This window comes from Melospiza melodia, chromosome 2, assembly GCF_035770615.1.
Source record: "Melospiza melodia melodia isolate bMelMel2 chromosome 2, bMelMel2.pri, whole genome shotgun sequence".
NCBI classification, from domain to species: domain Eukaryota; kingdom Metazoa; phylum Chordata; class Aves; order Passeriformes; family Passerellidae; genus Melospiza; species Melospiza melodia.
This window is the reverse complement of record NC_086195.1, coordinates 26,612,810-26,624,319: the sequence shown is the minus strand read 5'-3', so window position 1 is coordinate 26,624,319 and position 11,510 is coordinate 26,612,810. Positions and strand designations below refer to the sequence as shown.

Below are 11,510 nucleotides of genomic sequence, written 5' to 3'. Positions count from 1 at the left end.
TGTAATTGAACATTGTATTGAAAGAGGGATTCCTTTTTACCAGAAAAACTAAATGGGTAGAAGTCACTATATTTAATTTGTTACTTTTTAGAGCAATAGGATGTTCCTTCCTTCCCTCCACTCTCTCAAGTCAAGGGCTGATTCTCATTAAATAAATCCTTGCATCATAACTACATGGACTGAATATAGGAAAAAAGATCACATTCTTAAACTGAGGACTTGTGCTGGCATTCCAGTACCTAATGATATTCATTCAGCATTATTTTTAATGCTATGACTGACAAGAAAAAGGTTAGATGAGAAAAAAGGGCACAGTGGTGTGCCGGGATATATGTTATGGTATTACAGTTGAGCCTTTGGAGTGTGGGTTAGATTTTTGTGCAATTTTCCCAAAGCAGGGAAACTCCAGGGGACTCCAGAACTATGTATGCAACCACATAGAAGCCTAAGCAGAGGAAGCTTGGTATGTTTCTACCTTTTTTCCTGTTTCACAGTCTATTTCATGTCTCCAGCTGTGTTAAATTGCTGATATTTACTGGGTGTGCTGCAAATGGAGAACTGATGGTGAGGGCAGCAGAGAATCCGTCCATACTGGGGATGTGGCAATGAGCACAGGGAACAGACTCTGACAGAGGCCTTGGCTCTGACACCTGCTGGAACATGAGAAGAGGCAAAACATCTGGGGGGAAACAGGGCGAGGGTGAGTGATGACAGAGGCACATTACTGTTTTCTCACTAAGAAACAAAATTTCCTAACAATTTGTCAGGCTCCACCTTTTCAAGCTGAAATTCATTACTACATCAAAGTGAATGCCTTGCTACTAACAGAAGAAATGTCTCTATTTAGAATGTAAATGAGGAAAATGCATGAATTACAGGACATTTTAAGACTTGTGAGGGGCTGGGTGGATGGAGTTAGTCTTATTTTAGAAATTGGCCTTGACATAATTTGATAATAAGTAATAGGCTTAGTTTCTGATTCTCTAATAGCTTGAAATGCAGCAAATCTTTGCTGAATGTGTGAGCAGCATTACACAGGAATGCAAGGCAAAGGTGTATGTGGGGGATTGGCTGCTTGGTTTGTTTGCAGCCTGGCTGCAAACTTCCTACAATGCCTTCCCTTCCTACAATGCCCTCCCTCCCTGGCAGACCACCGGGAGAGAGGGCTGAGGTGAGCCTTGCTCTGCACTCAGTTATGCCAGCTTGAGGATGTTATCCCTTTCCAGAAGATCTTGGGAGCCCTTCAGGGGTTAGGAGCACATAACTGGAAGTTTTGCACCTGCTGTGCTCCCCTGGCTCCTCCTGCCTGGAGGAGAAACCTGCCTGAAAATGCTGTGCTGGGCAATTCTTGGAAACAGACACCCAAACGCAGATGCATTCTTGTCGAAAGGAAACCCAGGAAACATTTGCACAGATGTGGTTGACACAGGAGGTCATGATCTCATTTCATATGTCACTGCTTAATCTTAGCTGAGATAATTACAGACATATGGCTGTCTAAATATGAAGTCAACAGGAAGGTATCCAGCCACATGTGGTACTACAAGTAAATCAGATTTCACTGCAACAGCCAGCAGCTGAGGCTATTAGGTGCATATCGGATATTCCCTGGCAAAATTTATCACTAAAAAAGGACAACAAATTTAGATTTATTCATTCTTTGCATGTCTTTGTGGCCTGGTATCAGTATAGATAAAACTCACATTAGTATCTCGTAATCTTCAAATAATAACCAATATAGAATTTAGAGTTACTTATTTGTGAATTTTTTCCAAAGCATGACAGGATGAAAGCCCTCTGTCCAGAAAAAGGTGTAACATGGGTTGATGCTGGCAAATCCTGGAAAACACCCAGACAATGAGGTGTGGATGGTTGTTCCCCTGGCCAGCAGCTGTAGGTGCAGTAAAGCCCTCCAGCAGAGGGTGTTCTGCAGTACTCAGAACCAGTACAAAATATCCCTGATGCTTTTCCTTTTATAGTGCTGACCCCAATTACTTTTTTTTCTTTTCTTTCCAGAAGGCCTCGCCTTCTGGCCATACCATTATCACGTTTCTGTATCTCATCTTCACTGCAGCACAGCTATAGCTTTGATATTGTTGCTTCAGAGGACTCCCAGAGTTGTTTGGGAAGCCCATGGGTGTTTTTGCAGGATACTGCCTTTGCAGTGAAACCCGCTGGTTTGTTCCAAGCTCAATGGCAGTTTCCTGCACAGCCATGAACAGACACCACTAATTACATTATTTCCTGACTGTAAAGCAAGAGGATGGGCTCTCCTCTACTGCCTCCTGTCATGCTTTTAAACCATTTGTGAGCAGGGATTTTATTTTTCTTCCTGTGTGTAGTAAACTGAGGTTGAACTCTCGTGGTGTCCTTGCTCAGATTTGAACAGGTCCCCCCAGATTCACTGCTAGGGTAATTATTTGTCCAGGTCCCAAGCAGAGACCTGCACGACGAGCTTTGGCAAGGCTCTGTGCACCAGCTTGTGCTGAGAAAGTGCTTGTGGTGCCCAGGTGCTGTGGGCCAGGAGGAGCCCCACAAACCCACAGCCATCACCCCATGGCCTTTGCTGGGAGCCAGGCCCCACAGGGGTGCATGTGCAGGGCCACAGGCAGCAGCTCGAGCGCTGGGTGCGCGCCTTCCCTCTTGTACACTGAGATTTCACACAAGCCAGTGAAGACATACTTCAGTTTTATTGTTGTTTAGGCATGGATAGAAACATTAATTCTTTTGCACTCTTGGTTCTTGAAACTTGCCTATAGTGAACTCGGAGCAGTGAAAAACCCAGCTCCTCGGACTGACGATTTAAAGTGCATAGGAGATCAAGCAGAATCCCAAACGGCGAGGAGTTGTTTGTATTCCTTTTTCTGTAGCTGTGAAAGTTGAAGGACTTTGTTTTCTTCTCGTTTGCCCTATATTCCCCTGACAGTGGTATGAAAATTTTCAGCCCTTCCCTATGCTTTCCCTTTGAAGTTTTCCCTATCTTTGGAAGATTCCTCTCCGTATTTAAGCATTATTTGTAGTGTTATAAACAAAGAGAGGCAGTAGATGCAGACTCCTTCACAGGACTCTGGTACAATGTTTCCCGTTCAGAGTCATGCCCACTGAATTTGTTTTTACTTTTACAAAACAAGTGTATCACTTGGCAGTGTTCTTGCACCAAAAGAAAAAGATATATTTATATATAAAGTAACTTTTTTGTGTGTTCACGTTTTATTTTCGAAAAACAGGTGTTTAAAAATTTTAGAATTTTTTTAACAAAATTCTAAAAAGAAAAAAATCACAATATTTACAGAGATAACAGAATGGCTTAGCCATGCAAAACAAATTACTTTGGTTTTTCCCCCATTTTACTTTGGTTTAAATATTGACCAAGATTATAATTTTTTTCTTTTTGCCAAATAAAACAGTAACAAATTAAAGTTTAGAGGCATATAACAGGATTTCCCTCTAATATTTTATACAGCATAGAGTTTATAGGACATCTTATGTATTTAATCCATGCCAATGCACTACAGGAAGCTTTTATTAAGACATCAGTCACTACTGCCCAGACATTTAACATTTTACAAATTTACAAGTAACAGTGTTTTCTGCCCCCTAAATAATGCAAAAGTGGCAAAATACATTTCCTAACGTCCATCTTTTTCTTTTATTTATTTATTTATTTTTGCCTACCAGTCTATAAAAACTTACTTTTTCCCTGGATATTTGTAAATGGAAACCTGATGTTCTGCTTACTTCCACTGTTCCTCTCCATCAAAGCTGCTTGTTACCTTCTTCCAGAAACTAACTTTCCAGATAAGATGAAACTTATCTCCCTTAAGTACAACTTTCTATTGGCCATTCACCCTAAAACCTTTTCTTATCAAGTACCATTCTAAAAATTCCCTCAAGCAAAAAACATGTTTATAAAGTTACAAACTTGAATGTAACTAAAGATACATAGACATTTCATTGTTACAATTATATGTACTGTTTGATAAATTATGTACCAGTTAAAAACACTAAAATTATCTCAAGGTGCATTCAATATCTGTAGCATAGTTAACAAAAACACACAAAAAATATATATATATATATATATTCTATTTTTGTGGGAAAAAATGCAGCTTTGATATGACCACTTTTTAAAAAAAGTTTCCAATTCTGACTGGTATCTCTCTGAAAAGAAGAAAAGGTACAGTACTTTAAGGCAGCGAATAACATAAAGGAATCAAAATTAATCCAGAATTCCAGTTCCTTATCCTAATGCTAACATGAAAGACGACTGATAACCATCAATAAAATGCACGTCTTGCTCTAGAAGAAAAGGATTTTTCAGCCACCAGCTGTATGTAGGCTAGGAATTTTTCATAGTGTTCCTTACTCAATACCCAGACTTCTTCAGGGAAACTCTTTATTCCCCTTCTAGCTTGTTTAGCTTTGCATGGTTTTTTAAATGTTCACTTTCATTAACAATTTAGTTTATTCTTGTCACAGCTGTCACCCTTCTGCTTTACCATGATTTCAAAGAATGAAAAAGGAGTTTGACATTTTCTTTAAGACAATCTTACACTCTAGGTACTTGCTACAAAGCAGAGGCTTCACTGATTACAACCAGAATCAGACATGTACCTGCTCAAAGGGTGTCATAAAAACAATTGAAATAAAACCATTACACTATACATCAGATTAACAGCAACTCCCAGAACAAAGCCTTACAGTGTATAAAAATAGCTACGTAAAAAATTTACATAAAGGCAAACAAAAAGAAATCTTCAGTGCAGACATTTACAAAAAAATATTTCAAACAGAACACAACATGGTGACCTATTATCATGGCTGTTGCCAAAATTAGTTTGTGGGGTTTTTTTAGCTTGAGATAATTGTGTCTAAAATCCTTTGAAAACCTGGTAGTATGATCTGCTTAATACTTGAACCATGAATAGCTGTCACTTCTTTGTATATGTTTAAATACAATCCACGTTCATGCTTCAATTGGTCTATATGTATTCTCTGAAAATATGAAAGATAAAGCCAGTTAAACATTTTAAAATATGTTAACCATCAAAACTACTCAGTATCTATGCTGTAAATAAACAGCTACATGAAAAGTACTTTCTTCTGCAGCTCAGTAAGGTAAACACTTTCTTTCATGACAAGAATCACTGTTGCAGTATTGTTCCCAGTAAATCCAGTAAGTTTATCTGGTAAGCAATGGATTTATGTTCATTTCAGTTATGCAGATCTATTGATCTGAAGGAATACAGAGTGGAAGATTAGACCAAAGGTACAGCGTGTTTATGCTGCAACTTTTTCAAAATGCAAACTGACTTGTTTTCCATCTTTAAATCCTTCCTAGGACATCATTTTGGTATTCTCAATTCTCTTTTCCAAACTAGTAAAACAGTGATATTGCTGGTAAAGTGCCTACAACAATGCTGCATCTCCTTATATACTGTGTAACTCCTCTATATAATCCATTACATTCTAAATGCTTCACACAAAACTTGTGGTTTGTATTAGAAAATTTCAGACAATACTGACATATTGAAATTATTGACAGTTGCATTCATTTAAAGAAGAAACCTTGTTATATAAATACGAAATATCATAATTTCACATAATTCCATATGCCTTAAACCCCTGCTACCCCAAGAAGGTAACCAGTGCTATTTACTAAGATCACTGGAAATCAGGGCTGTCTACAGCTTTCCTGTGAAGGAGCTTACAATGCAAGCACCCCTGAATATGTAATACTATCATTTTTAAGACTATTTGATGACTAACTAAACAAACCTCTATGGTTAGCTGGTTTCCAGACTTTTGTGTTCATTTTAAATGACCTAAACTGGCCAGAAAAATGGTCTGACCCCCTCCCTTGGGTACCAGGAGGAGAGGTGCTGAGTGGTGTATGTATGTGTGAGCACAGGGTGGTGCTCTTGGTGCTCTGCAGTGCTCCTGTAATTCCCCACAGAGCTTGGGCATCTGCCAGACCATTTGTAAACAGTTTACTCCATACAGATCCCAGCGGGGGAAACTTTCAAACCTGTTCCTAATGTAAAGGGACACACAGTGTCTCCTTCCAGGATAAAACTGATCATCGTACAGGTGTGTGAAATCTAGACTAAGAGAATTGTTTTGTTCTAAGGGAAGGAAGTTGCATGACTTTACATTAATGATGGAAAAAGTGACCAAGGACTTGGAAACTGTTGCTTTCACTAAGGGAAGAAGTTCCTGTAAATATTTCAATTCAGAACTTGAAATCTTCTGAACTCTGTCTAAACATACTCTTCATATAAACACACACATACACATGAACAGTGGTACAGTATAAAATCTGCATTTTCCTTTCCTCAAGCACATGCAATAGGCTAAAGCCAAGTAGCAAGTTCCATCTGAATGTCAGATTTCTTTTTATATTTGTATATGAATCTCTGAATTCTTAACTGGCCAAAAGTTTGAGTCTGTCTGTCCTAAAACTACACCACAAAATGACCCCACTCTGGAAGGTGAGCACCAGACCAAGCTAGAGCTTTGATGACCGGAGAGGAATGGTGAACAAAGAGATTTTAATGCTGTAATATGAAACACTTACCTGGAATGATGACTGACACATTTTCTTTAAGTTTCAGATTTATGATTGTTTTCCTCTAGTTTTTTGTTTTCTTCTATATTTCCAAGATCTTTGTCTACATGTTTTGACGCTGTCCTACAATGTAAAGGAAGGTCATTTTTTTGCATGTCTACAGCATTTTTTTCCATACTCATATAAATGACACTGCCTCCTCCCCTCACAGTGAACAGAAAATTTTGACAGTTCTGTTCTGAGCAGAGCAACAGGTTTGCATATGTCTGTAAATAGACCAGTGACACCAGATCTCCCACTGCTGTACCACAGGAAATATTGCAGCCGGGCTCTGTGTGTTGAGCTACATCTTGAGGAATTCAGAATTATTCTGAGCTAGCAGACATTTAGTAAGGTTAAACCAGTTGTGGAGATTCATGTTTCTTGACAAAGTAACTGTGCAGCTTGTTTCAATAAACATGAGTCTGCTTTAAGGCATACTAAAGCGTTACAAGTGTGGCTAAAATATCTTGATCAACACAGCAATCTTTTGTGTATTTGTAGTAAATGACTTCAGAGCCCATGCCAAACGGAAGCTCTTCAAATGTGAAGAAATTCATGAAAATTCTGGCACCGCTGAAAAGAAAAATCTCACTCTGGCTTGTAGGTCTGTGTTAGCTATGACTGACAAGCTTTGGGTAAAGATGAGATTAAATGTTTGAGGGAGGGGAAAAACATGTAAATGTTTGAGGGAGGGGAAAAAAAGAGGTATGCCTCATTTAAAATAGCAGGTCTTAATGCAAGTAGTGGTGATGAATTAATGAGTTAAGTGCTTAGTTTAGCTTAGCACAATAAAACCACTATGCCATTCATTTAATCTGTGAGAAGCCTCACTGTCTGCCAAGGTGAAAGATTCCTGCAGTGCTGTGATAACATTTTGAAGGCCCCAATTTTTAAAATGTAAATGGGCAAGTACATTTGAGTGGGACAAAGTAAATCCCTTGTGTCAAAGCAGATTATCGCGTCCGCATTTTCTCGGCAGATAATTTGCTTCCCCTACAGAAACGTACGGTCTGCTGTGACAGACTGGTGCACATGCTCACCCTTGCTGCAGGGCACAGACCCGAGTGACGCTGACTGGCAGAGCACCATGCAGACACAGGCTGGGAGCGGGACGTGGCACGCTGACACCATGCAGGAGCGCACGGGATCGCTGCTGGAGGGGCACCCGAGCACATCCTCCATCTGAGCAAAGGCTGCACCCACCCCTGCCCTGGGCAAGGACCCTGAGCAGCTGCCGGGGCAGGGAAGCTTCCTTCTTGTCTCTGAAGGGAAGGGAAGCTTCCTTCTTGTCTCTGAAGGGCTCCTGGGGCACTGCACATGCACCCAATCTCCGGGAGCAATGCTGAAATGCTGCTCTCCTGATCGGGGAGGATGGGATTCTGCATCCCAAATCCCACAGGCTGCACTGAAAGGGACCTCTCTGAAATCTTTTCCTGAGGGGCCACAAGTTTTAATATTTTAAAGCTGCATTATCTTTTGCTGTTGGTTTAGGGTGCCTCTGTTATACCTGTGTGACTGACAGGAAGGTATCATGCTGACAACCCATTTACTGCAAAGATCTGAGCTCTTCTTCATTACAGGCAAATTTAATTTTAAAAGTGCTGAGATAGTATTACAAAGTTACTTGTTCTACAGTGGTAAATTTCTATTGCACAGTAACACTATTTTTCCTGGTATTCAAAACCTGAAACACATGACATGAATTAAAGGGAAGGACATGAAATGCAATGAAGAAAATTCAATGCTTTGGTAGGGACTGACCTTCTGTGGGCTTAACAACCTTTCACAAATCTCTTTAATCCTAACAAAAAAGAAACAACCCTTCAAAAAATCCCTTGAAAATTAGAAAAGTTTATAATTTAAAACATGTTTGGTTTAGGTTGAGCACATAATTTGGCTTGTCATGTGGCTAATGAGTCTTTTCCATAAATAGGTCTCACAAAATTGGAGACAATAGGGGAAAAGATGAAAAACTGAAAGAATCTGGACTCAGGCAATTACCTGAGCTGAAGTGAGTTGGATGTGAGAAAGCAGTACTGTGCACATCTGTCCTCATATAACTGCTAATGTCTGCTCATGGAGCCTGGATAGACTACTGGCATGGCTCACTGGGATCCTTTTTTTTGGCCTCTTATCATCAGTTTTACAGTGCCCAAATCAGACTGAATCTCATATGGCCTGACACTTAACAGCAGAGAGAACTGTCTCATCTTTGATTAGCTTAAAAGTATTCAATGACTAACATCAGGAGATCCTGCAACGAGATCAGGTTTTGATTTTTAAAGTAATCTATTTTAATTTTATATGCCGTCAAATCAAATGTCACCTTTATTTCCCTAAAGCCACCCTGGGCAAAAATGGGAGACTTCAAGGGCAACACTAACTTTGAAAGAGGCAGGTGCTCCAGAACTCTTTTGGAGGATGTTACAAACCACTTGCTTGAAATGAGAGCAGCAGTTTTTCATGTCTGACAATCAGATGGATTTTGATTCTCAATGCCTGAGACTGAAATGCAGCCATTTATTTATGATGGTTCAGTGATCCTGCTGACCTGTTTTTTTTGTTCCCCAAATGCCATTATCGAGGCAGAATCACCACCTCAGCACAAAGAATGCTGCAGCCTTTTTTAGTGCTATCTAAACAGTGCCACTGAGAGAGGCAGGAGTTATTTTGCTGGGAGGTGGGGTCCCCAGGCAGGGCTCTGCCAACAGCAGAGGAGCAGCAGCACCAGTCCCAGGGCTCGACAGATGTGCCTGGGTTTGTAACAGAAGTGTCTCAAAACATGGGTTCCATCACTTCCTGAGGTGACCTCAGGCACAGGACAAGTGGTCCTTGTCCAGCTAAACATTCAACAGCAGTTGTTCCTTTTAATGGACTTTTTCTGTGCATTAACTCTTGCCAGCTTGCTCCATCTGCAACTCAAGATCGACCTCCTCATAATATTTGAGTAGCTGGGCAATGGAGTCTGAACATATAGAAATATTCCCAAGGGTTTGCCCAAAAGGGAAGACAGCTCACTTTACCCAGACCTGGAGCACTCTCACACTGTCATTATCTACAGCTCCATAAAAAAAGCCCACACCTTTGATAGTGCTGTTCTGAAGAGTGAGAAGTTAGTTGTATAAATATGAGTTTACTCACTCTTCTTTTTTTTTTTTTCCCTTTAAACTAATTTGTAAATCATGGATCATTCTGAGCTCTTACTAAAATTATGACTTGTAGTTAATATTTATCTATGCTTGCTCTTCAGGAAAATAATTATCCTCAGGGAATCCTAATCAAAATCTCCCTGTAAGTAATACCAAAGTGAGATTTTTAGCATTCTTTGGAGTGTGTGTGCTGTGAGGCCACTATTTTCATGGCTCTTGTTCAGATACTTTCATAGCATTATTTGTAATATGAAGACCATTTTCCATGATAACTATTTTGCCTGTTGCAGTGTAAATACAGACTACATATAGGTGACTCAAAATTGCTGTATGGTTTTAATTTCTGATCTCTTTTAATCTCACAAGTCTAGGCCTTGCCCTCAACACTATTTTAGGAAGAAAGTGTGCAGTGCTGTTTGTCCCTGTTAACCAACCTTGTGATAATGACAGGTAAGATGATACACATCTGTGTAGTTCTGGGTGCTGAACCAAGGGCCATGAATTTCCTTAAAGCTACACTCAACTGCACTGTTGCACATTATTTTCTAGGAGCAAATGGTTTTACACACCCCAATCTGGACTGGCTGCAACCTCCTTACTTACTCCAATCTTGCCTTCCACTTCCTCCAATTATTTTTAAACATCCATCAGTAGGAAAAACCACAGAGATATTAGAAAAATATTCCAGCCATCGAGAAATGGGTGACCGTTTTTAATTTGTGTCACTTTTATATTAGATTTGTATTATGAGCTGACACTTTCAGAGATGTTTGGTAACTATGTCTTTTCTCTGAAAGGGAACTGAGTGAAAACTAGTACAAATGCTGAGTCTTGTTGAAAACATACTGAGTTTCTTACATCTTTGGCCCATCACATCTGACTCATATGCTTGTTTGCTATAAAATATCAGAAAAGCAGAACTTTTAAGGTTCAAGTGTTCACTTTCAGAGATGCCAGCAACCTTTGTCATTACTGTGACCTAAGAAACATTCTAAGAGCTTGATGTGCTCTGAGTGTGAACAACTTTAAGACTGCTGCTCTGATTCAGCTGGCCCAGCAGAAATGATGTCCATTGGATGTTGAACCACTTTAACCCTGATCTAGCCTTATGTGACTTGAGATTTGGGCACCTCCCAACCACAGGGATAAAAATGGGGCCAAGGTCCAACTACAAGCCAACTTCCATGACTAGAGAGCAGGGCACAGGTTGCTGAGTGCACTATTTCCTTTCTGAATCTTTCATTTCTGCCGTACTCTCAGCTGTTTCTGGCAAGGTGAAAATTTCATTTACCTAACGTGGGTGTCCTGCAATCTCTCAACTGACACTTGACACCAAAATATTACAAATATTCTAAAGTGCTGAGTTATATTCTATTCAGTACAGATTATTTTACAACATCCTTTTTGGAAGAAGGAGAAATCTGCTGAGAACAACTGTTTGGCCTTCTGCTCAGATGAAGGAGAAACAAGGCATGCTGGGGTAGGTAGCCTCAACTCTTTATTCAAGAGGAGGTTGGATGCAAGATGTGGAATACAGATGAGTCTCTGATTTATGGGATAATATTCACACTGAAAAGAATATGTGGCAATAATCAGCTTTTCCATCAAGTGAAGCTGGGGCAGTGAGTAACTGTACAAGTGATTTATTGTGAATATACTCCAAGGCTACAAGTATAATTCCTACTTAGTGTGGATGACAAGACAAGAGAAGATTATACAAACCACAACACCAATAACAGAAAAAAAGTAAT

At 39.8% G+C, this 11,510-nt stretch overlaps 1 protein-coding gene across 2 annotated transcripts in view; it reads right to left on the bottom strand.

Annotated features, from left to right (window-relative positions):
• Window positions 1-2,656: 2,656 nt before the first annotated feature.
• ALCAM (activated leukocyte cell adhesion molecule) overlaps window positions 2,657-11,510 on the bottom strand; it is a 115,890-nt gene continuing 107,036 nt past the window's right edge. For both annotated transcript variants that reach the window (XM_063148176.1, XM_063148177.1), the window contains 2 exons: window positions 6,578-6,691; window positions 2,657-4,995 (listed from right to left, as the gene is read on the bottom strand). In XM_063148176.1, coding sequence (XP_063004246.1) covers window positions 6,604-6,691 — 88 coding nt within the window. In that variant the 3' untranslated portion in view covers window positions 2,657-4,995; window positions 6,578-6,603. The remainder of the gene's footprint in view (window positions 4,996-6,577; window positions 6,692-11,510) is intronic.